Source organism: Mustela erminea, chromosome 5 (genome assembly GCF_009829155.1).
Source record: "Mustela erminea isolate mMusErm1 chromosome 5, mMusErm1.Pri, whole genome shotgun sequence".
Taxonomy (NCBI): domain Eukaryota; kingdom Metazoa; phylum Chordata; class Mammalia; order Carnivora; family Mustelidae; genus Mustela; species Mustela erminea.
Genome location: NC_045618.1, coordinates 49,448,217 through 49,472,076, shown reverse-complemented (window position 1 = coordinate 49,472,076; position 23,860 = coordinate 49,448,217). Strand labels below are relative to the sequence as shown.

At 53.5% G+C, this 23,860-nt stretch overlaps 1 protein-coding gene across 2 annotated transcripts in view; it reads right to left on the bottom strand.

Annotated features, from left to right (window-relative positions):
• CORO2B (coronin 2B) overlaps positions 1-23,860 on the bottom strand; it is a 128,047-nt gene that overhangs the window by 5,720 nt on the left and 98,467 nt on the right. For both annotated transcript variants that reach the window (XM_032343011.1, XM_032343010.1), the window contains exons 3-9: positions 16,476-16,592; positions 7,109-7,258; positions 6,293-6,457; positions 4,332-4,448; positions 4,097-4,201; positions 3,478-3,574; positions 194-306 (exon numbers count right to left, since the gene is read on the bottom strand). In XM_032343011.1, coding sequence (XP_032198902.1) covers positions 194-306; positions 3,478-3,574; positions 4,097-4,201; positions 4,332-4,448; positions 6,293-6,457; positions 7,109-7,258; positions 16,476-16,592 — 864 coding nt within the window. The remainder of the gene's footprint in view (positions 1-193; positions 307-3,477; positions 3,575-4,096; positions 4,202-4,331; positions 4,449-6,292; positions 6,458-7,108; positions 7,259-16,475; positions 16,593-23,860) is intronic.

Genomic DNA, 23,860 nt, shown 5'->3' with positions numbered 1-23,860 from the left:
GCATTCATCAGCAAGGCAGACTGTCCCCACCCTAGAATGGTCCCCACCTGTTCCCCTGCCACCCCCTAAATCAGGCCTGAAGACCCCAGTCCATAGGACTTTCTTCTTCTGGGTTCCTCAGGTTTTAGTCTGTGGCAAGCCAGCAAGGATTCAATGTGGGGGTCCCTCTGAAGCCCAGCGTGGCCCCACTCACCCTCCGGGGCACGATCATGGAGATGGGCTCGATCAGGCCCTTGAGAGTCACCAGCTTGTAGAAGCGGAATACCTCGCAGGCTGACACGTCCAGCCCGTGCTTGGGCATGACCCCTGTGGACAGGCACAGGCAGCTCCATGGGGTCCTGGGGTGCCCCTGGCAGCGCCCCCCCTCCCTGAGCACTTAAGAGGCAATGACCTATGCACAGGGCAGCAGGGGGGCTAGGGGCTGGGCTCTGTCCTGGGTCTCAGAGAAGCCCCTCAGGCCAGACCCACCTCACCAAAGGGCTTTAGAATTGGGGTCTTTTGTACCGGAATGAGCTATTGAAATAGCTGAGTCTATTCCATTCTTTGGATAGACGGAGCTCCTGCTGGTCTAGGAGAAGGGGCTTGCCTCAGGTTACAGATTATGGCTAGGGTAGGGCCACGGAGCCCGTCACCTTCTAAAATAAACAGGCTACCCTAAGCCTCTGTGTTTCTGGTCCTCAGAGAGAAGGAAGGAGAGAGAAACCTTCCCACTTCACCCTCAAGCCTGAGACTGCTGTTCTGTTGTACATCTGGGACTGACAGAGAGTGGGTGTGTGCGCGTGTGCGTGTACTACCTATCCACGTGTGTGCACTAGCCACTGTTCCGAACAGTGGTGTCTACTGTATACCTCCTGAGGAAACTGAGTGGTGTGGGGTTAGGAACGCAAGCTCTGGCGTTGGACACACCTGATTCTGAGTCCTGACTCTGCCCCTCCCTCTGGCTGGGAGATCTGGGGCAAACCACCACTAGGCCTCTTTGAGCGTCAGGCTCCCTGGCTGGTTAGAGGTGGACAGTATGACTCTTCCTGAGTCGGTCAGGAGACTGAGCGGGAAGACGCTCGTTGACTGCCTGGCATCATCGTGAGCCCAGATAACGTTAGCTTCTTTTTCCAGGATGTGAACCTGAGTTAAGGCTCTCCTTGACTGGAATGGAAGGCTACCCTTCCAGATAAAGGAGTTCTAGGAGCTGGAGGGAAAAACTGTAAAGGTACCCAAGCAGGATTTAGAGCCAGCAGACCCGGTTTTGAATTCTGGCTCGGCCACTTAGGATCTATGTGACTTGCCTGGAGTGAGCTACTCAAGCACACTGAAACTATGACAAATGCCTGGCCCTCAATGGATGCTCCACAGTGGCCAGAGGTGGGGGTGGGGGGAGGAGAAAGAGTTCTCCTTGGTTCCTCCCTCCCCCATCTCTCTTCCTCAAGTCTTGCTGACTCTACTTCCTAAACACCTGCATCCATCTCCCCATCTTCCTGTTGCCTCTCCAGTTACCATCCTTTCTAGGCTAGAAGCTCCTAGGGGCCTCCGAACTGGTCTCTCGGCCTCCCTCCTGTCCTTTCCAAGTCCGTTCTCTCTACAGAAGCCAGAGCAACCTTAGACTCACATTCCAGATCACATCATTCTGTCCTATCTCCCTCCTGTCCACCTAAGACAAAGAAAACCCTCCAGCGCATTCCCAGGAAAACCCAAACTCCTTCCCCTGTGTGATGGTTAACTGTATATGTCTGTGGGCTCAGGTCGCCCTCCCCAGGCTGGATGGCCATCAACCAATCCGCAGATGGTCTGAACAGAACACAGGCAGAGGAAGGAAAGAGTCACTCCTTTTTTTCCTGCCTCACTGTCTGAACAAGGACAGCTCATGTCATCTGCCCTTAGACTGAGATTCACACCATCAACTCCCCTGCTTCTCAGGTCTTTGGTCTTGAACTGAATGATACCACCAGCTTTCCTGGGTCTCCCGGAAGCCAGCAGATCATGGGACTTCTTTTTTTTTAAGATTTTATTTATTTATTTGAGAGAGAGAGAGAGCATGAGCAGGAGAAGCAGAGGGAGAGGAAGAAGCAGATTCCCTGCTGAAAGGATCCTGGGATCATGACCTGAGTCAGAAGCAGACACTTAACCAACTGAGCCATCCAGGCGCCCCAATCATGGGACTTCTCAGCCTTCATAATTGTGTGAACCAGTTCCTCATAAATCCATGTATATATATTTATATGTTTTATATATATAACATATTATATATATTTCTGTTTCTCTGGAGACCCCGTCACGAACACATCCTTCTAATCCATCCCATGGCATCTGGTCCCTGCCCTCAGCTCCAGATTCACATCCCAACTCTCTCCCCATCTTCTGCTATATTACAGAGCCTATACTTAGTCACACTGACCTCCATTCTGTTTCTAGAACTTGCCAGGCTCCTTCTTGCCACAGAGACTTTGCATTGACTGTTCCTCCTGCTGGCCCTACTCTTCCCTCTTCCTGCCTTTCAGATCTCAGCTTAAAAGGCCACACCCACAGCCAGGCCTTCCCGGACCACCAGGTCCCAAATAGCCTTGGTCACTCTCTGTTCTATTGCCTTATTTGAATCTCTGCCTAGAATTTATGACCATCCAGGTCATAAATTCCTTCTTTATTTGTTTATTTTCTGTCTCCCTTTAGTGGAATATGAGCCCCAAAAGAGAAAGGCTGGGTTCTGTATTATTTACCACTGTGTCTAGTGGCAGCGACCTGGTAAGTGTTTGTTGCATGACTATGTGAAAGAGCAGGAGGAACAGATGCTCTGCCAGGTGCTCTATCCAAGCTTGACAACAGCCTTACCTAAAAGGCTGATTTTCCCTATTTTACAGATGGAGAAACTGAGCCTCAGAAGGGTGAGGTATACAGTTGAATCCGAATGTAAACTTAGGTCTGACTCCAAAGTCCAGGCTGCTTTTTATTCTACTCGATGAAGAGGTGACAGTGAGGAGGTGGAGATGACAGAGGTGGGGAAGGCTGAAGTCACTGGGACCTCAGGTATATCTCTGGGCCACCATCTTGCTGTCAGTCACTGAGGTGGATCCTTGGGCCCTTCCAGTACTGATGACCTGGAAGCTGGCTCTCAGGTCCTATCCATAACACCACATCCCCAGAGGGAACAAGCCAGACCCGGGCTCCAAGGAAAGGAGGGAATGCAAAAGAAAGAAAAGGAAGTTGGAAGAAACTTCTTCCAACTGGGTGATTCCGACCCCGAACAGGGAATTGCTGAATGATATGTGATGCCAGTATTCATTGATAGGAATGAACTTTTGCTGCAAGACTTACTGGAATGTGGGGTGTGAAGAACATCTCACCCCTGACCTCACTCACTTACGACGTTCCATCAATCCTGGGCCCTCTGGGGAGACTGGGGGATGCAGTGATGGGCACCCATAACCAAACGTCCAGTCTCTCGCTCTACGGTATCATAGCCCGGGAAACCTCTGGACCCCTCCTTACCTAGGCCTTTCTGCGGGGCTGGGGAGCGGAACTCCATGAGGTAACTCAAGAAGGGCTTCTCAGTGCTGATCTCGTAGTACCGGATATTTCCGTCTCCCTGGGGGGAGGGGGAGAGGGAAGGAGGTAAGGAGAGTGAGGGGTGGTCCCAAGGTCTGCTGAAGATGCCTCGGATGTGTCTCAGGGGTGGTCAAAAGACCAGGGAGACCTGGCCTCTAGACCCGGGGCTGGCCACCACAGGGCACTGAGAGGGGTGAGGGGGTTGGGGCGCCATGTGTGGAGACAGCACTTCTGATACATGAGGCCACATTTGCCAAAGGGTGCCTGTCAGGCGCCTCAAATGCCCCCATGAGTCACTGTCCTCTACACTTCTGGCTCTGATCCTTATTCCGGTGTAAACCCTACCCCAGTGCTCCTCTGAAGTCATTCCCAGACACTGACCCTTCAGTAGGAATGAATGGCAGACCCGAGGGCAGGTTTGGAAGGCAGGGAGTGAGAGCCTGAGGGGAAGACCAGAGAGGATAGCCTGGCTCTCCTTAGGGGGCAGGGCAGGAGCAGGGGCACAATGGGGGTGGGGTCTCCCACAGGCTGCCCGTGTCTCCCACCCCCCATCTTCTACTACCTTTCCAGCCAGGTAGAGCATGTGGGTATCAGCATCGTAGAAGGGGAACAGGAGGCCTGACAGCCCATCAATCTCCTCCTCGATCAGGGGCATGGACAGGTCCTCCTGGGGGCGGTGGGTAAAGACTGGTATCAGCTTATGTCCAGGCAGGATGGCACCTTACCTTCCCCAACCCCAGCAAAACCCCCAGAGTGACCACCCTTCTGTGTCACCATCCAACGTCCCCGTGGCTGACCTGGTCCCAGAGGGCGATTTGTCTTGTGTTCCACCTGGAGACCCCTGTCGTGAGAAGCCGTTTCATGTTTCCCAGGAACACCACCCGGTTCACTCTGTGGTTTTTACAGTTTGCCTCCTGGCGGGGACAGAGAGAGCTGGTAAGTCAGGGCCCCAGATGCTAGAGAACTGCAGTGGGCTGAATGGGGCTCCCAAAAGATAGGTTCAGGCCTTCATCCCTGGAGCCTGTGAGGGGTCCTTAACTGCCTTGCATTAGACAAGTGGGCCCCAAAGGTCATCACGAGCTTCCTTGTGAGAGGTAAGAAAAAGGGAGGCGCTGCTGACACACAGAGGAGGTGATGTGACTCCAGAAGCAGAGACTGGAGTGAATGTGGCTGCAGGCTGTAGGAGGCGAGGAAGGGCTCTCTCCAGGACCCTCCAGAGGGAGTGCAGCCTTGACTTTGGACTTCTGGTCTCCGGAACTGCAAGGGAAGCATTGCTGTATTGCTGCATTGCTGTAAGCCACTGATGGGGGAAATTCCTTACGGCACGAGACGACACTTATGCAGGTGCCACGGAGCAAAGGGGCCCTGGGGCCGGGAATCCAGTCCTCTCTGCGGCGGGGGTGGGGTGGGGGGATGGGAAGGGAGAGCAAACGTCAGCTGCACCAGGTGCTCCCAGCGAGGTCTCTCCTCCAAGCCTCACGATGGTACCTGCTGGAGGGGACCTCTGAGGTTGAGGGTGAAGCTCAGGAGCACAGGGGCCTCCCTGGGTCACTGCTCCACGACGTGCTTCACTTGGGGCTTCTTCTAACAGGGCCATCCTCCGCCTCCTTTCCCCCCTGCCTCACAGTTCATGACCCTTCCTCCTCCTCCTAATGCATAACAGTCCTTTGCTGGGATGAGTCAGCATCAGGTCGGAAACCAGAGGCTGGTGGAGGAGCAGCGCGGAGACCCAGGCTGGCGTCACTTCTGGTGCTGCCCAAGGAGGGTGGCACCCAGGAGGGCCACCTCCACGACCTGTGTCATGTCTGTGGGGTGGAGCTTGGGTTCTCTGTTCCTCTGCTCAGCGCAGGCTCTGGGGGCCACTGGCTGGGCTTGAATGCTAGCCCCAGCTGTAACTGAGCCTCCATCTCGAACCCTCTCCAAGCCTTGGTTCCCCGGTGTGGGAAGCAGGAAGAGTAGTTGTGCCCACCTTAGCCGGCTGGCAGGAGGATTCAGGGACACAGCGAGCTCGGTGTCAATGCTGCTGGGTACTAATGATGCTAATAACTCTGAGTGTTATTATCTATAATAGTAAGTAGTTGATGATTTTCTGCTCCAGCAATTTCTGACTCTTCTAAGATAAACAGCACCAGGTCAAGCATCAATCCTTTCTCGAGGAGGAGATAAACCTCACCTTTGGTTCAAATTTTCCACCCCACCTAGCCCTGTGACTACACGGCAGGTGCTCAGGAAGTGTTTGTTTCTTACTCCCAAATGGCATCTAATCCCTTCCCCACAGTCAAGACCCAGGAGACCCAGTGACCAAGCTGGAGCCAAATTCCCCAGCAGCCTCCCCACTTGGAGCTGTCCCTGGGGCCCGTGCCCTGACCCATCTCCCTCAGGCTTGTCCCACGCAGGTGGCTGGGCATCGAGTCCAAAGCCCCCTCCTCCTGGGCCCATGATGGGGTTTGGGTAACACCTGGGATTTGTGTGCTGAAGGGTGTCACCTGGGCTGCCCCTGAAGGAAGCCAGAAGAATCCCATCTAGGAAGAGGGGTACGTTGGGGATGAGAAAGGGAACCGAGCTCCCTCCCCACCCAGACCAAGGTAGGGTCCCTGTGAGTTGAGAAGAACCCAGAACACAGGGCCTGGTCCACGGAGGTGCAGGGCGGGTGCATGGGAGAAGGGGAGCCGGCACAGCCGTTTCCTCTAGGCCTGATCGAAAGCCACGGCCCAGATCCCGACATCTTCCCTTCCCCTCAAAGACTGTGGGGCTTCACCTGCAGGACACGGCCGGAGCGGGGCTCGATCACGCGAAGCTTCTTGTCCTTGCACGTGGTGGTGAGCAGACTGCCGTCTGTGTTGAAGGACATGCAGAGGATCACGTCCGAGTGGCAGTCTATCATCTTCACGGGCTCACCCACGTCCAGGTTCCAGATGAGGACCTGCGAGGGTGGGCATGCCAGAGGCGTCTGTCCCCAGTCTGCCCCCCGAGGGTCCTGGGAGAGACGCCCCATGGGGGGTCGGGGTGTGCTGGGAGGCAAGGACGGGAACATGAAACTCTGTATTGAAGGCTGAGGCTCCTCGTCCGGCCAATCCTCTACCATCCCTTGGCAGAGCCCAGCCCCAGCCTGGGGAGCAGCTCGGTTTCTGCTACTCGCGAGAAGGATTAAAGTCCCTGGCCGGGGTCCCGAGGTCGGCACACCTCTTTTGAGGGCTCGCCCTTCTCCTCCCTCCAGCGACTGTGGTTGCTCCTTTTTCCTACCAAGAGGGCGGTAGCCACTTCTAGATTTAAGAAGTGGCTCTGGAGAGGGTCTGGGCATGGAGTGGGCATTCTCTTCTAATCTCTTAGGGCTAAAGGAGCCAGAGAGGTGGCCGCTGTGGACCCCAAGAAGGACAGGGTGCCCCGAAGATGCCCAGCCCTGTGGAATGAATGAATGGATGAACGGACAGATAGAACGACGTTGGTCTACACGTTCAGGAGAGTAACAGTGATCCTTACAGGTGGCTCCTAAAGAGATCCCCGCCAGCAGCGCCCCCCTCCCCTCAACCCTGCACTGAGCTGCTCTGGCCACAGTGGCTGCTGGGCTGCTCACCTTGTAGTCATAGCCGGCACTGAACAGGATGTTGTTGGTGGTGGGGTGCCACTCAACCAGCCCCACGCGCCGGCTGTGCCCGTACAGCTCCAGGAGAGCCTCAGTCATGTTCCGCTTCAAACCCCCCTCGGGGATCTCCCAGATCCGCACCTGCAGAGGGGGACGGGGAGCCGAGATGAGACTGGGTGGGCAAAGGCCAGGGGAAGCCCCTGCTGGCCCTCTCCCTCAGACCCCAGGCTCCTCCAGATCTGCGCCATGGGGCACTCCCTGGTCGGTCGGGTGGGCAGAGCCTGACTTCCCGGGGGAAGCTCCAAAGTGCCCGGCACACACTAAGCAGCTTTTGGTGAGCGTTGTATTAAGTCTGCTTCCCTTCCCACGCCCTTCTAAGAGCTCTGATCTCAGCCTCAGCAGCTCTGTTGGTTTCACACGGCCCTGTCGCTCACTCTGCTCCTCACCAAGGAGGACTCAAGAGCCCAGGAAAACCCATCTGGGAGGCTGGGAGGCCCAGAGTCTCTCCCGAGAGGTGAGGCTCCAAGGGCTGGAGACCATCTGATGTTTGGAGCCTGTAATAGGAGGATGGGCAGAGCCTGGACACAGCCGTGATCGGCAGTCTTGTGGAAGCTCAAAAAGAAGCAGAGAGAGGGGCACCTGGGGGCTCAATCAGTTAAGCATCTGCCTTCCAGCCCAGGGCCTGATCTCTGGGTCCTGGGATGGAGCCCCAAGTTGGGTTCCATGCTCAGTGGGGAGTCTGCTTCTCCCACAGCCCCTCCCTCTGCCTCTCCCCTTTGCTCATGCTCTCCCAAATGAATAAATAAAATCTTAAAAAGGGGGGGGGGCAGCAGAAAGAGATGATGAGTTGAGAGGAAGATGGGACACAGGGAGAAGCAGAGAGCAGAGACCATGCGGCCCCAGAGAGAGAGTGCGCAGCCTCTCTGCCATCCTTGAGCACCTCCTGGATCACTGACATCAGCCCCATGGGTTTCCACCTCCCCGGGGCCAAACGTACTCTGCCTAGTTGCAACTGTTTCATCCACCGATGGGAGAAGAAACCTCTTTGCCTAGCCTTGCCTCCTGGTGGAATAAAATGAGATGCTGGGTGCCTAAACTTGTCAGCTGTGAAGTGCTCGTGAGACCTAAGGAATTCTAATCCTTTCTATAATCATTGTCATCACGAATGCTATTGATTATGCCCTGACCAGAAAGGAAAGAGCGTGCGTCTCTACAGCACAGGGCATCCTTGAAGCAAATCGTTTGAAAATCTGAACTCCATCCTTGCCAGTAAGGAGAAAAACTGGAAAAACAGCTTTGAGATACCATTTATAATTTTCTAAAGTAGCCAACTGGGAGGTGGGGTGGGGGAGAGCCCGTGCTGGCAAGATTGTACTGGAACTGGTGGATGAAATGGGCGTTGGTAGCATTATAAATCAGAGTCACTCTTTTGGAAGCAATCTGGCAATCTTTAGCAGGAACCATGAAGACATTTATGTCGTATTCCTTGATGTGGTAATTTCACTCTGAAAATCCGATAGAAGCAAAAATCTCCGTGCATGAAGGTGTTCACCACCACGTGGAAAATTTAGAAATATTAAAGTGACCAACATTAAGGGAACAATTTAATACGTGATGTTATTGTGCAATATTGGCTGTTCAGTGATAGTTCTGAAGTCTATGAATAAACGTGGAACTCTAAGAGCAGTCCTCGGAACAGGGGGGATGGCTGGAAACTGGGGGTGCCCCTGAGGCGATTCCTGTGGTGGTTTCCCTTCTTGTTATGTTCTCCGAAGACCCAGCTCTGCTCATCGAGACACGGGAGGCATCAGGGTGAGAAAGGCAAGTTCAATCAAAGTTTCGGGTCACCCTTCAGTGAACCCTTCTCGATTTAAAAAACATAGCCATGGGGCATCTGGATGGCTCAGTGGATTAAACCTCTGCCTTCGGTTCAGGTCATGATCTCAGGGTCCTGGGATCGAGCCCCGCATCGCATTGGGCTTTCTGCTCAGCAGGGAGCCTGCTTCTCTCTCTCTCTCTGCCTGCCTCTCTGCCTACTTGTGATCTCTGTCTGTCAAATAAATAAAATCTTAAAAAAAAAAAACAACCAAAAACCAAACATGGTCAAGAAAAAAGTTTATAATTAGGGGGCAGTTTAAAACATGTTTCTGACAGTGCAGTCCCCTGTGGTTGCTGCAGTTCTCCACAGAGAGCTGGTGGCTGGGGGAGGGTTGGGGGAGCAAGGTGACACAGAGGGGACCCAGCAGGACCCATGGTTTTCCCTCAGCAGGCCCTGTACAATGGCATTCCGAGATGAGGTCTGATCTGGAAGTGGAGGAGAGGCTGGGACAGGGACCCGTGTAGATGACTGTGTAGTCACCAACAGTCCTCTTGCTCCCCATGCACTAGAGGAAAATAACCCCTGAAGAGAGGAGACCAATGGTCTGGTGGGACATGCACACAGGGACACACGCCCGCATTGCACACACCCTCCCCTGCCCCCACTTCTTTCTCTTCTACCCAAAAGAAAGTTGTTAGTTTACATGTATTCTTCTGGAATTTGCTTTTCTCCTGTAATAGATAGTAAGCATCTTTCCACCCTGGTATCCCTGGATTGACCTTCTCTTAGTGAGAAGCCAGAGGGACATCTGTTGCCTCACTCTGCCATGATGACTTAACCACTCTCCATTTACAGACACCCAGGATCTGCCTTTGTCCTTTGTCCCTCTTACAAGTCACTCTATGCAGAACAGCCCTGTAATACGAATTTGGGTGCCAATACTCCTGTAGGGCGTGTGCCTCCAAGTGGCTTCATTTTTTACTAGTTACTGTGAGACTGTCCCCAAAGCTGTCCCAGTTTTCGCCAACAGAGTCTGAGAGTGCCTCTTTACCCACGGCTCCAACTATGCCTTCAGAAATAGACTTCTGCCCACCCAACAGGTTGAGAGTGCCATCTCACTACCCGGGTTTGCATTTCTTTGCTTCCCAGAACTACTCGGCATCATTTTCTGTGTTCCTTGTTGGCACTTGAGGAGGGAGCTCTAGAAGTCTTTGGACTCTAGAGGATGATACTTTGCGGGTCAGAGTGACAGGCCTGTGTGGAAGCGTTTGGGGTTGAGAACACCTTCTACTGTAGCTTGAGGACAGCTGACAAGTGTGTACCCATGAACACCGAGGCAGTTGGTGCCGAAATGTTGACTGAGGCAGGAGAGCGGCCTCTGGACTTGGAGAAAGATCTCCGAAACAGAGAGGAGAGCCTGATTCGTTCCACACTCCTTTCTGTGAGCCAGACTCCTGCTAGCCACAGGGGTCTCGCTGAGCCGGCCCCGTGCCCGCTCTTGAGCAGGGAACCCATGGACACAGAGCTGGAGGGGCTTTGAATCCAGTCTTCCGGGGGTGGGGGCAGGTCAAGGGTGGGAGGGTCCGGGAAAAGCAAGGCTGGAAGATAGCATGTTGGCTTAAGCTTGAAAAGAGAGCTGGGGGGGGGGGGATGGGGGAGGAGCGCTGGGGAGGGGGAAAGAGATGGAGAAAGGAGCAGCGCGCATGGGTTTGGGCACGGTGGGTGGGGAAAGTGCAGGTGGGTCAGCCTGAGGGGTGTGGAGCAGGCTGGCAGGTAGCAGAGGAGGCCGGAAGCCATTGTGTGTCCCACTGGGTCACTGAGGCCTTGAGCAAGTCTCAGGAAAAACCCTTCCCCTCCCAACAGCCTAATTCCTGAGTGTCCAGCTAACTGAGGCACATCATCCCTGGGTAATGTCCCCATGCCAGGAGAAGGCAGAGGCACAAAGGAAACTGAAGTGAGGGTCCACTCAGGCTCTAAGCCCCCTCACTGGCTGGATGACCTGGGAACACCAGGTGACCTCTCTGAGGCTCAGGTTCCTTGTCCAGATAACCAACAGAGATATGCCCACCATTTAGAGGCGTGTAGGTTAAACTAAACTGGGCTTTGTGTCCTTGTGAGTTGGAGGCTTTCTAGCCAGATAAGCTGACTCGTTAGGAAGACAGCTCTGCCCAGGAACCCAAGGGCTAAGCCAAGGGGCTGGGGAGGGCGGGCTGCATCTGTGCCCTGGTTCAGGCTCTGAACTGAATCCAAGTCTCAGGGAGCAGAGGCCCACATCGGGAAGCCCAAAGAGCCATTTTCACCAAGAACTGTTAGATGTATGATCTACTGCTACAGCAAATAGTCGGCCATAGGCACTCTGAGGAGGAGCTGGAGTTCCCAGTGGGCCTAAGTAGCTGGAAAAGGAATTCCAGTCCCTCCGTATTCAAGGGATTTGTTTGAAGCAAAGAGAGGATGGGTGTGGGAGGAGCCCTGTGGATCTGCTCAGAGGCTGCTTCAACAGGAAACTTGATAGGGCCAGACAAACCGGATTTCTGGAAGGAAGGGGTGGAGAACTGTGGCAAAACGCTCCCTCTAGCAAACCAGCAGGGCCCCTTCTCAGGTCCCTGGGTCAAAGTCAATCCAACAAAATATGCTCCGTGTCTGCCGGGGTCCCACATACTAGATGCAAAGCAGCTCACAGTTTCGTGGGGGGAGACAGCAGACTGCGTAGACAAGACTAAGGCAAGATGGCCGATAAGAACGGTTAATAAAACTACAAAACCAGGGACTCCTGGGTGGCTCAGTCGGCTGGGCGGCTGCTTTTGGCTCAGGTCATGATCCCAGCGTCCTGGGATCGAGTCCCGCATCGGGCTCCTTGCTTGGCGGGGAGCCTGCTTTTCCCCCAGCCTCTGCTGCCACTCTGCCTGCCTGTGCGCGCTTGCTCCTCGCTCGCGCTCTCTCTCTCTCTCTCTGACAAATAAATAAATAAATAATCTTAAAAAACAAACAAACCAACCCCCCCCCCAAACTAAAAAACCAAGTGTCTCTGCCCTTGGGGAGGGGTCAACAATGTGAGAGCTTTGCAGGCTGACAAACTCTGTTCAAATCCAGGCCCTGACAGGCAGCCAAGGCCTCCCTTCTCCCCTGGATTGAACCTGACACCTTGGCCCTGTTATTCCTGCTTATCTATCCCCCCAAAGAGAGCATCTCCCCAGCGCAGGGTGTCTAGACATCACCCTTCTAGGGGCACCGACAACCTGCCAAGCCATCACACTGGACAGCTGACTCTTCCATACAGGGGTAGGATCTTCTAAGCCCCACCTTGGCCTTCCGTGCAAGGAACAGGGCCTGACAAATCCCTTTGGAACTGGAGCCAATGGAAGAATCCTAGAAGCCCAGAAACCTTGCCATCACCTCAGCAGCCGGCTCGGCAGTGAGTCAGCCCCCCGACTTGGAGGGAGCCCGCCAGTCCTGACTCTGGCCGGTGGTGAGCTGGGTAGACGGGGATTCACCCCTGTACTCCTGGTTTAGAAGGGGTGGGGGATTTTTCTCTTGGATTTTGAGGTTCACCATTCAGCTTAGTCCTTCTTTTGGAAACCAGTAACAGAAGACCTATGCAGGGCTCAAAGAGCAAAGACTGAAAAGCAGTGGAAGGAGCCCCGGTGTCTGACTCCAGCTCGCTGACTCCCCAGGGGCCCTAGAGTTCTCAGTAGACAAGAAACACAAACGATTGTGTATTTATTCGGCTCTGATGCTAAGTCCAGTACGAGCTCCATTTGACGGGAGGGCAACCTGTGCCCAGAGAGGTAGAGAAACCGGTTCAAGGTCACAGGCCTGGAAAGTGGCAGAACCTATAGACTCATGGACTCCTGAGCCCAGCAGCTGCTTAAGGACAGAGGCACACTGCCACTTGCTCCGCAGTCCCAGGTCTGTGGGTGAGGCCTTGTCAGCCTGTCGACCTCTCTCGGGCCACTGTCCTTCCGTCTTTGAAAGGGGCATGGTTCCAGTTCCAAGCAGTATCGGTTCTCTAGTGTGCATATGCGTGTGTGTGTGTGTGTGTGTGTGTGTCTAGAAGAGAAGGGCAGGGTGGTGGGTGGTTTCTGGCTGCTTCCTGCAGGGCTGACATCCTGCCCCATCCCACTCCCAGCTCGCTGGGGAGGGGCATGCTCTCTGGGAGGTGGGGGTGGGCTGGGAGGGCAGCCTTGGATAAAGAGTGGAAGAAAAGCTGCTGAGCTCAGTCCACCAGGGAGAGGGGCCTGCCTCCCTCTCCCCTCTGGGACCACTCATTCCCTCTCCTTAGATGTCAGAAACTTCTCCCTTTCTCTGCAGCTGCTGGCCCTCTGGGAAGGCTAGGAACACGCGGCTGGAAGCCCGTAGAGCCTTCCCTGCCGCCTGCCATCCACCCTCCCTAGCTGCCGCAGAAGCTATAAAAAGCACAGCCGTTCAACAATAGGTGACATCACCCAGTGGCGGAAAGAACTGGATTCTGCCAGATGCCAGGGAGAGTTATGGCCCCTACCTTTCCCACAGGACAGGAACCCACTGGGAAAGGGCCCGGGTATGTGCCCCTGGAGCCCTGGGGGGATGGGGTCAGACTCCTGAGGCCCTCCTCATGCTCTGAGGAGGAGAGGGCATGGGGCATGGATCTCCCTGGAGGTTTTCCAGGGGTGGGGGGTATGGGAAAGGAGCTGGGGAGCAGGGAGGGCTTGCTGGCTCCATTCAACGTCCAGGCAGAGGGCAGTGGAGGGGTGGGGGATGGGCAGAGACATGGAGACCTGGGCCACGCCCACTTCAACAGCGACTCCCCAACCCCCATGAGGAGCACGGTGCCTGTCACTTTGTTCTGCTGACTGACCTCAGCCTGGTTCTGGATATCATGTCTGCTGGGCAGTAAGTGACCATTTGGGCCAGCATGGGTTGAGGGAGGCCGTCTCGGGGCTTGCCCCTTGAGGTGCTCTGAGGGCAGCAGGGATGTCAGTCCCAACAGCGCTGGTGGTGTGGACAGGCCTCCTCACCTGAGCTGGGGAGCTGCAGGCTCCTTCCCCTTCTGTGCCACCCCTCCCAGGCCCTGCGGAGGATGCCTGCCCCCGCCGTGTGCCCTTGGTGGGTGTGCGGGCTGGGCCGTACTCAGAGAAGCCTCAGAGATGTCGATACTGGGTGGTGGATGGACCCGAGCTGCCGGCCCTGTGCAACTGCGCCTCAGTTCCCTTACCTGGAAACCCAGGACCGTTGGCGAGGAGCTGAGGGGTCCCGGCCCTGCCTGTGCCCCACCTTCCCGTGGGACAGCAGGCCTCAAGGACCTTCTCCAGGAGGGGCTACTCCTGGGGGCCTGTTAGCTCCACTGGCCCCTAGGCCGGATGAGATCTAATAGGGCTAAGCAGGGCTCCGAGCTGCTGCTTAAGGACCAGCTGGACTGGCGGCCAGAGCCACAGCTTGGTTCCTTTCTGGACCAAAGACTTAATCCCCTTCTCTCTGGCTCTGTGGCCCCCGGCCAGCCCTCCCTGCTGTGCCCCCAGGCCTGGGGTCCTTTCCCTTCATCTCCTACCCCTGCCAGCCATGCTCCTCCCCAGGTAACGCCCTCCTCTTGGCGGAGCCACATCCCAGAGCTGGTTTGGCTCAGGGCACGGGGTGGTGGGGCCCTCCTCCACAAAGGCAGCCGTGACCCCCACCCTGGCCCATTAGCTCCCCTTCCCTGATCCCCTACATATGTCGAGATCCTGCCCCCTAAGCAGGAGTGAGAGTATTGGGAGGTGGGGTGTCTGGGAGGTGACAAGGTCATGAGGTGGAACCCTCAGGAACGGGATTAGTGCCCTTACCAGAGAGTCTCCAGAGAGACCCCACACCCTCCTGCTGCCACGTGAACATAAGACAAAAACAAGGCCCTCCCTGACCATGCTGGCCCCTGATCTCAGACTTCTGCCTCCAGAACTGGAAACAGTGAACACCTGCTGTTTACAAGCCCCCCCAGCCTGGTGTTTTGTTACAGAGGCTTGGGGGCTGAGACCCTCCCCCAAGGCCTGTGCCCTCTCCCCTGGCTTCCCTCCACCCATTCTCTGCCAGCAGCCTTGCTTCCCCAGGGCCCAGCTTTCTCGAATTCCCTCCCCACAACACGAATCCCACTTCCCCGAGCGCGAGCCCTCATCTGACCTCCACGGCCACAGTGACTTCAGTCTGTGCGGACCTTCAGCCCGTGGCGTGTGATCCTACCCTTCTACCAGTAGTGTTTCTGGAGAAAGACAGGCATAGACCCCTTTTCCTCCTCACTGCCACTGGCACATCTCACCACTGCTGTGACACGGAGGTGCAAAACTGAGGCCCAGAGAGGAGTCACCTTGGTCACCCAGCTGGCAAGTGGGTAAGCTGAGATTTCATCCTGATCCGTGAGATCCCACAGCCGAGATCCGTTTGAAGAAGGCCACCCCCCAGGAGCGCGGAGGGCACACTGCCGTCCTCCCGTCAGTGGGTGCGGACCTGAAGACAGCTGCTCGGCTAGCATGGTGGGCGCCGGGGCCTAGCACTTTTCCAGAACCCACAGCGTGGACACCTGGTTTATCAGCCGGGTCCCTGGAGAAACAGGCACCTGACTCACTCCCGGGTGAAATAAGGTGCTGAGTGAGAACCGGGCAGGGCCATCTTGGTGAGTGACCCTCGCAGCCTTGCCCTCAGTCGGGCAGAGATCTGGATCCGACCTGGAGCCTGGGCGGCCAGCGACTCCCAGAGGCCTGGCTTATCTGTCCCTCCCTTCATCGAGCTGCCCGCTGCTCGTCTCCTTCCCCGCTGGCTGCCCTGGTGAGAGAGCCAGGGGCTTCTAGCCTGGACCGTGGGGTCTGGTGTCCTGACGAGGCTTGGTGGAGCAGGGGAGAGCGGGGCTGGGCGGCCAGCAGCCCTCCTGTACTTCCTAGCCTGGCCTTGCCTGACCCTCAGCGTGTGGGTGGCAGTGGCCGTGAGGACCAACGACACTCCAGCTCAGAGTGGAGGAGCTTGGTATGAGGGAGAGCGTGTCTGCTTCCTCATGGCTGGGGACAGGGGCCCAGCACCTCGGCAGGCAGAGACGGAGCCGGCTGTGGTCACCACACACCTCCTTGAGCTCCCGGCGCCCCAAAGATAGGACTGGCCGCTCCCCCACCTGCCATCTCTCCCGCTGGGCCCCTCTGCTCTCGGCCCCGACCGCTGCACCCTCCAAACCCCAAGCTCCAGTGGCATCCTGCCCAGCCCAGGAAGGGCAGGAGGGAAAACACGGACAGGGAGGAAGGTCTTCTCTTGAGATGAGCGCTGAATCACATCCCTAAACTTCGTGTTTTAATTCTCACCTACAAAATCAACACCTCCAAACTGTATCACACTAAAGGCACAAGATCTGTCAAATATTCATGGATTCATTCTCTCGGTCCTTTTCCTAACTCCCTCCCCATCCTGGGCCTGGCTGGAAAGATGAAAAGAAGACAGAAGAAGGGCAAAGGTAGGAGAAAGAGAGGAGTTTAGGAAGGGAGGCCTCCAGGAGAAAGCAGGGAGGAGCCCCCTGGGGGTCCACTCTCGTTGGGGATCACCCCTCCTGCTCACCGATGTGTCCTCTGAGCACGAGGCAATGATGTTGTCAATGAATGGGTTCCACTTGATGTCCAGCACGTTGCCTTGGTGACCACAGACCTTGGGGTAGTTGGGTTCAATCCTGCCCGTCTGCCAAGGAGAAAGAGAGGGAGAGAGAAGAGGATTAGTTGGATTGTCCTAGGGTGACCCTGAAAGGAGAGCCTTTATTGTGGGCTTCTAAACTGGACTGGAAGGTCCCCAGGACCTCCCATTGTCCTATTCACCTTTGCATCCTTGCCTCAGGCTGGTCCAAATTGTTCCGTGGCTGTGTTCTCCCCAACACCAAATGGTAATGGGGAAGGGGACACACAGCAGAGCGATAAGGCAGGTCTGCTGTTAGTCCACATGAGTTCTTTGTGCAAATCAGGAAAAGGTACCCCTTCCTCAAGTAAAAAAGTTTAAAGATGCTCTTATTCGCCTGGACAACCAAAGCCTAGTGGGCAGCAGTCCTGGCAGCCTACATCTCCAGACATGGGGGCATATGTACTCTCCCCAGTGTCCATAGTCCCCCCCCCTGCCCTCCAGAGGAGGATGTCCTTCCTGCTGCTCCAGGAGTCAGCAAAGAGGCCTGAGTCTCTGGGTCCACCTGAACGCCATCACATAAGTCACTCTGCCTACGATGTGAACAATGCCGCTGCTAGATATGGAGCCTTGTTCAGTGTGCATCTTAAATAGCTGTACACAGTGCCGCGTGTTTCAAAGCATGGTCTATGGAGGCACACAGGCCTGTGTTTGAGTTACAGTTCGGCTGCCTTTTAGCTGCGTGGCCATGAGAAAGTCAGTGAAGTTCTGTGAGCCTCAGTTTCCTCATTTTTTGAAATGAGGAGAGTAACACCAGCCTCTGTCTTTGGTGAAGACTGAATGAGCTAACGCTTAGCAAAATGCTTTGTGCAGAGATTATCATTACCGTAAATGCTTAGTATGTGTTAGTAGTAGTATTATCATACAGATTAGATAATAACACCTCCTCCAGGAAGTCTTCCCTGATTCCTCAAGGGGGAAGAGCTCCTGCTCTGTGTGCTCAGAGAATTCTAGGCCTCCTTCTATTACAGACACCATCAGGTGCAATGGCAGCCTGTTTCCATTTGTCTGCGAGGAACTGAGGACAGAATCTGTCTCTTGTCTGACTATCCAGCTCCTCACAAGCCTGGCATATGCTATGTGCTAGGTGCAGGACCTGAAAGGTGATCTTCAAAGGGATGGACTCCACAAAAGATGAAACAAAGAATGTGGGGGAGGGGGAAAGGAAGGGAGGTCCATGTTTAACAAAGGGAAGGAGAATTATAGGCAGAAGCTGTGTTTCCATCCCCAGGACTTTTTTAATGCTAGGTTTGGGGAGCATCTGAGGAAAGAGGGAGGATTTTCCCAGTCACAGCCCATCGGCGATGGTGGTTAGGTCATTGGAGGTCCCTCAGGCAGGCCATACCTCACCCCCCTTTTTGGCCCCTCAACAGACTAATGAAGAAGAGAATCAATTTTTGCAAAGCCTCTTTGCTTCATGTGCCTTACGCTTCACCAGCACGATGTGGCAAGAGTGATTTCAGAGTGTGTCCTGCTGTAACCTCTCCCCACCCAAGTCCTGCCCGTGTCTCTAGCCACTCATTTCCAGATCCTCTGACTTTTTGTGACAAAGCAATGGCGAGATGGGTGGAGAAGAAACAGACCCAAGAGCAAATGACAACAGCACAGAGCGTGAGAGATGAAGCAGAGAAACGGGGGAGGGAGCATCGATCGGAGGTGTACAAAGGGGAGTTTCGTGGATGCCATGCATTGTGGGAAAATTACAGAATGGAGGCAAAGGACAGCTGGGGAGTACCACCAGCAGTTAGGAATGGGGTCCCCTTTGCCATTCTATGGGGGAAGCAGTTAGAATGATACCTTTACAGTTACCTTTGGGCTGTTGGACTCTTTCTTTAAATGAGACTCTGAGCAGAGACTGAGCCACATGTGCCCATGGCATTTGTCAGGGTTACACATGAACTTCTTCGACTCTCGCACATCTCAGACTTAGGTCTGAAGAACTTAAGGCCCAGGAAGCTTCAGCCACTTGCCCAAAGTTACCCAGCTGAAAGCAAATCAGGGGTTCCTGCCTAGGTGTGACCCTCAAAGCTGAGCTCTTTGAATCCCACTGGTCCTTTGGGCCAACTCCTCTCCTCCAGCCCTGTTCCCAAGGGTAGATAGGCCCTGCCTTGTCTGCTCCCACAGCTCACACACTCTCTGATGGCACCATCCTTTCCATTTAATCCCAAAGGCTGAACTGTGTGATCTCTGAGCAAAGCTGTGTGCATGATACTTTTGGCTCCCAGCCCAGCCCAGGCATATCTGAGGGGCACTGAATCAGCCAATAGGTGGCCATCAGCTAACAACAGCTTCTGGCCCACAGCCTGTGTGGGTTATGCACTGGAAGGACAGGTTAAGCAACATCCCTGGAACCTATTCAGAACGGAGTGAGGTCAGAGCCCTGCACTGGGGAGGGAATAAGTCTTTTTAAAGACGAGAATGATCCTGATGTAATGTATACTCCCCCGCGGACCTTGCCTTACACAATGGAAGCATTCCCCAATAGGGTGGGGAGTTATGATTGTCGTGACTGAATCACATTGTTGCTTATGTGAATGGTAACCCCTACCATTGTACAGTGCACAACCTACTCAGCTGTACATGGCAGCCCTCAGGGGAAGAACCCCCTTTCGATGTGGCAGCTCTGCTTTTCCTGTTTTATACTGTAAGGTTCTACATAACATTTTGTTTGAAAGACAAGTTCTACTACTAAGAAAAAATGTCTGAAAACCACTGTTCTATGGAGAAATCAAGTAAATAAAAAAAACACAATTATTAACCCCAGGAAAAAGGTTCTATAAGAAAGCAAATGTAAATCACAGTGATAATGATTTATGTACAATATTTACATAGCTGTAATAATGTAAATCTTGAATATTAATTGAAATAAGAGTTATACTGTAGGGGTGCCTGGGTGGCTCAGTGGGTTAAAGTCTCTGCCTTCGGCTTAGGTCATGATCCCAGGGTCCTGGGATCGAGCCCCGCATTGGGCTGTCTTCTCTGCGGGGAGCCTGCTTCCTCCTCTTTCTCTGCCTGCCTCTCTGCCTACTTGTGATCTCTGTCACATTAATAAATAAAATATTTTTTTAAAAAAAAGTTATACTATAGCATACTGGGAGCACAGAGGTAGGGAAAGTGTGTGTGTGTGTGTGTGTGTGTGTGTAGTAAGAAGGGAGACTGAGCTGGAAGAGAGCCAGATGCTCATTTTCTATAATAGGAAGTCAACATACAATGTCTAAAATTTAAAAATCTAGACATGGTGGTGAAAGCATGTAATTAAGAAATATGGGGATAAGTGCAAAAGGAAACAGCTAAAAGCCAGGAGCAGAGCTCCATTTGGGGGAATGTAGCGAAGTTGGGGGGGCGGGTACTGAAGTTACAGGCAGTGGTGTGCTGGTAACTGTTTACCTGCTTTTCCAGGAAAAAAAATTAAAGGCCCTATTTGGAGCATTTGCCAATTTCCGTGGTGTAAATATTCCCACCAGGCTAACTTCGATATACCAAGGTGATGTCAGCGACAGAAGAGTCAGAAGAGACTCACAACAGTACACGGTTATATGAAGTTTCTACCACGGATATTACAGACAGCAGTCACCTGGAGAGCACAGAGAGTAATTAAATAGCTAGGGAGTAACGAATTGTTAACACTCAGTACCTTTGTTTTTGATGTCATTTATTTAACCACAAGTTTGCATAACTGAATTTTTAATAATGGCCACGTGTACCAATCAGCTTGCAGAGCTCCTAAAAATGCAGTGAGTGGACTACAGCTCCTCACTTGAACTACAGGCCATTAGCGGCACTAGACTGTTATGAACTCTAGACCATTACTGCTTTGAGAGGCATAAAAATGAAAGAACAAAGAAATAAAATGCAGGTACCAGATGTTCTAAAGGAAGCTTGTTCTGTATATATATATATTTTTAATGTGAACAATCTTCCCCCCAGACCTGCAAATGTCTCTGTTTTCTGTTCTAAGTAGTCTGTGGGGCTGTGACTTGAGTCCAAATCCAGATCTGGTTCATAACTGCTACCCAACACCACCTTCTCTCACTCACTCTCCTCCTGATACACACACCAACACTAACAGCGATCATTAATGTAATCTGATTTAACTCTCATAAGAGCTTCATCTCACAGCCGAGGGAGCAGGACAACTGCCGAGTTGTCCCTTGGCAGCAGGTGTCCAAGGAGAAGAGTCAGGGTTTTTCAGTGTTTCATAATTGTTAGGATCACTGTGGAGATGGTCATTCCCAGTGTCCCAGTGGTAGGGTGTCAGGGGTCCTGGGGTCTAACCTACCAACTGGTCCTTGAACCTCAAAGACAGCTTCAACCTCAGCAGAGCTGAGGCAGAGACCCTGCTTCCTGGGGTGGGGTGGGGAAGCCCGTTCCTTGGTGTCTAGAATCCTAGAATCCCGACGGAAATCTTTGTGCTCTTGCTGTGGGCCTTATCCTGGAGGCCTCAAAGGACAAATCCGGCCCCCCCTTCAGTGAGACAGGTCTTCAACTTCAAATGCTGGTCTGCAGCTGTTACATACCTCGAGCCTTCTCAAGGAGGAGCCAGGGGCTTGGGGTGGGGGGGGGGGTCCAGTCATATTTCAAGTACACCTCATCTCCCAGAAGGCAGAGTTTGTAGAAGCCGGGACACAGCTTCTCCACCTTCTCGCAGGTGCATTTTATCCTAGTGTCTCAAGGACTTTTGAAAGGTTCATAGGCTTTGGCTAATAATTCCACTTTGGGAACTTATCCCGGGGAATCAATAGAGAAACATAGGAAGACATCACTGCTGTGTCATTTACAATAGAGAATAGTATAATAAATGTCCAACAAGGGGGCACTGCCAAAATGCATTATAGTACACCGATATTAAAGAATATTATGGGGGCGCCTGGGTGGCTCAGTGGGTTAAGTCGCTGCCTTCGGTTCAGGTCATGATCTCAGGGTCCTGGGATCGAGTCCCACATCGGGCTCTCTGCTCAGCAGGGGGCCTGCTTCCCTTCCTCTCTCTCTGTGATCTCTTCCCTTCCTCTCTCCTACTGTGATCTCTCTCTGTCAAATAAATAAATAAAATCTTAAAAAAAGAAAGAATATTATGAGGTCACTGAAAATTGTATTTTCAAAGAATATTTAAAGACTTGAGAATTGCTCAAGAGCTTATGTTTAGTGAAACAGTCAGAAGCAAGCTATGTACATTAAATGATCCCTATCTATTAAAAAAACACATAGTTTGTGAGAAAATACATCCAGACGTTAAGAGCGGCGATCTCGGGCGAGCTATATATTCATGGTTTCCAATTCTTCTACGATGAACATTTAAAATAACATCTATCACAAAGATAGATGTTATTAAAAATACACACATACCCACTCCACAGCTCTGACAGAAAGATGTTCCTCTCTGGCTGTGGTTAAGTAGGTCCTAAAGAAGTGAGGGGCAGGCTGGTGTCCACCAGATTTACATATTTCAGAAGCTTTGGGCAGGGGACAACATAAATACGTTTGCTCACACAAGTTCTCTACTCCGTTGTTACCCCATGAATTGTTTGGGGGGAAATAGCCTCCCTGAAATGGCATAAAATTCGTATAATGGACTGCAAGCGGGTTTCAGAGAGTGCAGCATGCATGCGGGCCGCCAAAGCCGCCCCCACCCGCCCCCCGCCCCCACCCCGGGAAAGGCTGCCTCCAGGAGCCACGAGTGCTCTGGGCCTCTGTCCAGGCTCTATCTGAACCCAGTGAACTGAGAGAGGACCAGGTATTTTCAAAACAACCTACACTGCAGCTTCAGCTTCTTAGAATTTCCCACCGCTGCAAAGCTGAATTTTGTACACAGAAGCATTTCTTACCTGGGGAGTCTGCTCAGCCCGGGCGGCAGGGACAGATCCTGAGCCAGAGGTAGAGTTGCCAGGCCCCGTTCCAGAAACTCACCTCAGTGGCTGAATGACCTTGAACTTGGCCCTTGGTCTCTCTGGGCTTCCCAGATTCCCACACCCTGGGCTCTCACCTTTTCTGTTTCTTTGTGGCTGTCCTTTTAACTGTAGGAAGCCAGGCCAGGCTGCTGCCTCTCTGGTACCAGGATAGATTGTGGACAGTCACATTAAGTGAGTGATTGGAAAGACGGGCAATGGCCAGACTCATGAAGACAGCGGCAGCGATGGTAACAACAGATCGGTGGACAAGGGCTCACCAACCCCGAAGCCTTGCGCTGAGCAATTAATTTATGTACGTTGTTTTATTTAATTCTTGTAATAACCCTCCAAGGCTTCATGAAATGCTTCTATAACCCTCCAGGGACAATCCATTTTAAGTAGAGGAAGACTGAGCTCCCAGGCTCCCGTGCTGAAGGGGAGGAGTTGCGAGACAGGGAGCTGAAGTTTGCACTTGGGGCTATCCGGGCAGAGGCTCCTCCACTCTGCCACCTCCTGTCCCACATCGGAGGTGAGACACTTGCTAAGGAGAGAGAAACGTGGCCATCGATCCCAAAGTAGGACGTCAGAAGTTCTTGTGAGCTCCTCAGGACGGGCCAGCTGGTGAGTCTGTTGTGAAGCCCCTTGAACTTGCTCTTGGAGAACCCCCTCCCCTCACGCAGTCTCTCCCCTGTCCCTGGTGATTCTCACACTTGGCTACAATTTAGAATTACCCGGGAAGTTTAAAAAAATCCCAGTGCCCAGGTTGCACCCCTGTTGATTTCATCGCCACGACTGGGACCGGGGCGCCAGACATCGGTATTTTTTCAGGATTCCCAAGTATTCCAATGGGCAACAGAGTTTGGGAGGTCTGAGGGTGGCATTCTGAGCTTCGGTGGGGCAGCTGTTTTCGGCCACCCAGACATGACACTTGTGCTCCGCGCTGTCCCGTGCCTCTCAGACCACCCCATTTGGCTGCTTGCGGTCTTCCCTGCTCTCTCTCCTCCAGACGGGAGGTGACACTAACAGAGAGAGAGTCATCATAAAATGGGAAGCGTAGTCCTGGCCCTGGGCCAGAAGGACCTTGCCCCCAGCTCACAGCCCTTGACACTTCACAAAGTACTTCCAGCCTGTGCTCCTAATGAGTATTGCCTGGGGAAGGTGCGACTGGACACAGGAGGACAGTTGTCCCTCATCACCACACCTGAAATGAAGGCCAGGATGAGTCTGTGCAGGATCGGAGCCCTGGGCAGCCCCATGACCATCTCAGCAGAAGTGAAAGGGGCGTCCCATGCTCCTAAACATGGTGTGCCCCTCGCCCCAAGTGTGGGTGCCCGCCCAAAGTAGACCCGATTTGCCAGGGACAATCCCCAACACACATGTGCGTGCACAGAC